Raw genomic sequence first — 5,095 nt, forward strand, 5'->3', positions numbered from 1 at the left:
AAACTAGGAAGGATTTTTGGTTTATATATTAAAAGTTATGTTTTTTTATTGATTTTAGTAAAAAAAAAAATCACAACTTTTAGGAAAATGCCCCGCGAAATCAGGCATTTTAGCCGCAACAATCACAAAAAATGCCCGCGAAATGCTGGAGGGACTGATTATTGTATAAAACAGACAATTGTAGGTTGATGGATTGTCATAAAGTTGAATCTGAACGTAAAACAGGATCTTACAAACAGGCTGACAAACACGTCTTGTTTGGGGTCGTACACCGGCCCCTTGCTGTCGTGGTTCTCCTCGCTCTCTTCGACCACCAGCGGCACGTTGGTGTCCTGGACGTGGTTGTGGTTGAAGCTGCCGTGAAGACTGCCGGAGGAGTGGTGACGGTGAAAACGGTGCTTCAGATCGCTCGGATGGCTGTGAGCACAAAACAGATCACAGAACACGAGCGTTGGCTAAAGTGGCGTGCCTGCAAATTAGAGGTTGAGAGCAGAACTGTGGCCTCAATCAGCGGGAAAAGCATGAAGTGTTTAAGTTTACAGACTCATTTAGCAAAATGTTGACAACAAGGCGTAATTAAGTCCCGTTCCACTCAGGTCTTTTAATTAGACACAGACTGATTATTTAGTAAATGAGCTTAATTGGCCATTATTTGCCACTTTTAAGAAAATCTGCAACCAACCATGCAGCTGCTTTAATCAGCTCACTGCAGCCCACAAGTTTGATTTCTTTTAGGCAAGAAGGCTCTTCTATATATTTATATGTATATATTTAAATGTTCAAGCTCTTCTAATACATGTTAATTTAAGTTGAGCACTAAATAGACCAGAAAAGCTGATACTTTCTAAGAATCAGTATATCGCCCAGGACTGGTGGAATATTTAAGGTAGTTTGTTGGTGGATGAACCCATTTTGCCATCCTTTAAATATCTGCTATTAAGTTTCAATGTCCAGATGGAAGCTTTAGTCATAAAAATACAAAATTATTTGATTAAAATATGATATTTGCATGAAAATAATCATAAAAAAGGGGGATAATTTTTGCACTTTTGATGATAAGCACATTTCATTCCCTCTTGGAGAGAACTTTTACCCACTCGCTGGGTTTTTCAGTAGTTTCATTACATCACTGTTAGGTCCACCGGTGACATCATCGCGCTTACGAGGTCCACGCGGTCCCGTAAGGCTCAGCTTCTAATTGGATGCGACAGCGCCCCGAGACAAAAGAACGAGGTGTCTCGCTGATGTCAGTTGTGCTCAGGATGTCTCTAAAGGATCCTTAAAGTGCTATGACTAAGAGATGAGCTCAATCGTAGCAGCATCTAAACGCGTCTCCGTCCAAGTCGTAAATCTGAGCGCTCAGGCTGGTGATGACTCTAATGACAGGGTTTGTTTTTCCCCGGAGAAGAAGCCTTGTGACACGCAGTGAAAGATGATGACCGGCTGCAGGGCTTGTTGCTTTTACGGCCATCTGTTGTGTCACTTTGTGAGCAAGTGTGAAAACTCCATCGAACGCAGCCCGTCGAGTTGCAGGAAAATTCGCAACATTTCTGTATTCGCTGTAATCCACTGGCTGGAAACCAACAAGCAAGTGTCACCAGCGTTTAAACAATATTACTTTACTCTTTGAATAGCTGTAGGAGTTTGACTGAACAGCTCGCATGGATTAAAGTCTATAAGGAGATGTTTATCCGACACACTTTGTTCATCTGTTACATCTCTGAGAACAACCTGATGATTAAAACACATTAGCAAACATAGCTAAGGTTTTAAAAAGAATCCGGCAGATATTAGAAGTGATAATAAAGAGATAAATACAGAATTTCTGGGTCGGAGCCTGTCGGAGCTGCAGAGCTCTAAAGTCGACTAGTTCTGCCAAAATTTCACCGTCTATGGGAAATTTATTGCAATTTTTGCTGCATTTGTCTACAACAGGGGAGTCAAACCCAAAATTTAAAATTTGGTCCTAGCCAAGGGCCAATCACAATCCATATTTTTTAAAAATTACATAAATTAATTAGTTTTAGATGTATTATTTCAAATCATTCATATAGAAATATCAATGACCTTTTCCCAGTTACAGATTATACAGAATTTAGAGCAAACAGACTTTAATGAACACAGACAAATAGATCAAACTTCAAAAAGCTCATCATTAGCTGTCATCAACAAAAACTTGATCATACAGAAATTAAAACTATATATTATATTCCAAGTCACTGTCAAGAGAAAACTTCACTAATTAGGCTCAGTTTTTAAAGCTAAATAAGAATCAGAGACTCGATCTGTCCCAGACTAGAGGGCCGGATCTGGCCCGCGGGCCTTGAGTTTGACACGTGTGGTCTACAACATCCAATGCACTGCTACTAGGAGTTTCTGAAAGAGCTGCAGGAGGAGATGAAGTTTGAAAGATCATGACAGAAGGGAAATAAAGTCACGTCACTGATGTGCTAACAGGACAGTAGGTTTTAACACACTTCATGTAGGAACTCTGTGATTAAATATAAACCTTGATAACGATATATTCGCTGTCGTTCGTCACTGGTGCTTGGCTAACTCGCTGTGATGGCTGCCATTTATTTGACTTCATTTGTGTTATGTAAGAAAATCACTAACTTACGATGTGGCGGCTCACTGATCCGATGGTCAGATCATTTTAGGTGACTTTTTATTTGAAGCAGCAATCGATAAGTTGCAGAAAACTGCAGTTTGAGTTTATATTTAGCAGCACGGCGGACCTCGAGCTTCACCTCAGGATATATCTGCTGAAACTGATTCTGGAAATAGAAAGCAGCTGGGATTATGACACCACGGATGAGCAACCCCGGAGTATATCACGTGCACTTCCGTCGGTTTGGACAGAATTACACCCGATAGTTTCCATCAACGACCTCGATAGCTGCAGCAGCTGGAAACCCCGAAGCATCAACGAGCTTTAAAACACCCAAACAGAACTTTTTTGTTTTGAAAACAATCAAATTACTTCCATCTTGATTCATGAAGTAAACTTTCTGCTCGGGTTTTAAGCAACATAATATTTTCCCAGATGTTTCCTAAGTTTCCCACATTTAAAGCATAAATCACTTACATTTCTGACACAAAATCATATTTTAGAAGCCAAAGTCATAACAAAACCATACAGATCAAAGATATAAACTGTTTCACAAGAAGAATTGATCGTTTAATCGTCTTGGCTGTGTGTGATTACAGCACAGTCGAACCAGGGAAATTACACCAGCTGACGAGCTGAGTCTCGTTAAATGTCACTTTTGGAAAATCCCCGCTCGGTTCCCACGAGTTAGCCTCTTCTTCTGGTGCAAAATGCTTGGATTCTCGCCACCTATTATCAAACTCCAGTGAACTAAAAGGTCTGTTAATAGATGGATGAAGAAACTATAAACTATATGAATGTTATTTTGATTTGGTTGCTGTGTGCTAGAAATGCTAGATGTTGGCATGAAAGAAACCCAAATCCTTTGAAAAAATAAAAGAAAGCACCAGAAACCCTCTCTCTTATTGTCTGCATATCTATATTTAAGGTAAATATCTTTAGAACAGCTAAGCCAGCAGGTATTAACTCGAATGTGATTTTCTCAATTTAAAGACAAATAACTTGAAATAAACAAGCTAGTTTTATGTCTTGGAGCAATTGTTTTTTGTTTTCTGCAGAAAGAAAACTCTGGTTTTAAGATATATATAAGATAATTATGGTGCAAATTGGAGTGGATTATTCATTACAACCAGTTTCCGTCAAGACAGTCAAAAAGGATCTGTTTACTTCCTGGAACGTCAGGTTTTTTATAATAAAAACTGCAGCCGATGCCTTTCAGACGGCACGACTTTTCTGCGTGTTTTTACCGACCTGTGTTTGAGAAGCAGAGCACGAAGAACGCTCGGCCGGTCCTCGGCTCGGATCTGATCAGAGATGATCATCGTCTCCACAACAAGATGAGCGATACCAGGGAGAGAGTTCTGCTCGAGGTCCAAAAGGACGGCGCCTAGACAGCAGAGGGGAAACAGAACCAGGAGCAAATATGGCCGCTAATTCTGCAGCAATGTTTAGTGAAGTTCAAAACACTTTAAGGCAGCAAATAGGACGTATCAAAAACATGATTCTGCTTCATTTTTACCATGCGTGATGGTGCGCCGAAGCTCCAGCAGACTGCGGAAAGACAGCGAAGCCACGTGAGGTTTGCCCCAGCGGTCCGTCTCCTCCTCGACATCCTCCTCGAACTTGATCCAACGAGCGCGCTCCTTCCAACGCATCTCCTGGTCTTTCTCCACAATCAGCTCGTTCAGCTCAACAAACAGCTGAAGACAAAAACACAAGAGTTGTTCCGGTCCTGTCTCAGATTATTATCAGGAGGTCAAAGTTCATATGAATGTGCATTTAGAGTAAAACTTGCATTTAGGAAGTGGTTGTGAAACCAAAAATAGGGAGTAAAATACTGAAAAGAAGTTGCATCTAAATACATTTAAAGAAACACCAGTGCTGACCTCATGGGTTTTCTTATCCGCTGCTCTCTTCTTCTTCTTTAAGCTGGACAGAGGAGCGGAGCTGATGCTGGCCCGCGACATCTGACACCGGGACGACTTCTTCACCAGGTGGCGCCGGACGCCAGGGTTGTCCTCGAACCGGTGACCTGCAAACACAGAGTTTTCAAGGCTACCTGAACCTGGAGAAAAGGTACATGAAACTGATGTCAAAAAACACAAAAGGTGGGTGATAATGTTCTGGTCCGTGTCCGTCTGTTAGCAAAATATCACCTGACAGATTTTAATGAAACTCTCAGAGAGTAACCATTGGATGAACATCTACAACCTGTTAGCTATTGAGTCAACCCAATTCTGCACAGCTGCTGAGAAAACACAACAACCACTCAGCCAGTTTTACAGACACTGAGCTCAAATTTGGTGTGGTAGTAGCTGAGAGTCATCCCCGACACATACTCAGAGAAATGACAGAATAAATCCAAAATGTTTGCTTAAGATTTGGCTAAATATATTATTGAAACTCTCAGAACACAACTAATGGACGGACGGACGGACGGACGGATGGACGGATGAATGGATGGGTGGTTGGGTGGGTGGGTGG

The 5,095-nt window shown here is 41.3% G+C and overlaps 1 protein-coding gene across 3 annotated transcripts in view; it reads right to left on the bottom strand.

Moving 5' to 3' along the window:
• Positions 1–5,095, bottom strand: part of slc4a3 (solute carrier family 4 member 3) — a 40,263-nt gene that overhangs the window by 9,192 nt on the left and 25,976 nt on the right. For all 3 annotated transcript variants that reach the window (XM_037976165.1, XM_017435414.3, XM_025010401.2), the window contains 4 exons: positions 4,498–4,643; positions 4,131–4,311; positions 3,863–3,998; positions 234–417 (listed from right to left, as the gene is read on the bottom strand). In XM_037976165.1, the coding sequence (XP_037832093.1) occupies positions 234–417; positions 3,863–3,998; positions 4,131–4,311; positions 4,498–4,643 (647 nt within the window). The remainder of the gene's footprint in view (positions 1–233; positions 418–3,862; positions 3,999–4,130; positions 4,312–4,497; positions 4,644–5,095) is intronic.

This window comes from Kryptolebias marmoratus, linkage group LG6, assembly GCF_001649575.2.
Source record: "Kryptolebias marmoratus isolate JLee-2015 linkage group LG6, ASM164957v2, whole genome shotgun sequence".
In the NCBI taxonomy this organism is placed as follows: domain Eukaryota; kingdom Metazoa; phylum Chordata; class Actinopteri; order Cyprinodontiformes; family Rivulidae; genus Kryptolebias; species Kryptolebias marmoratus.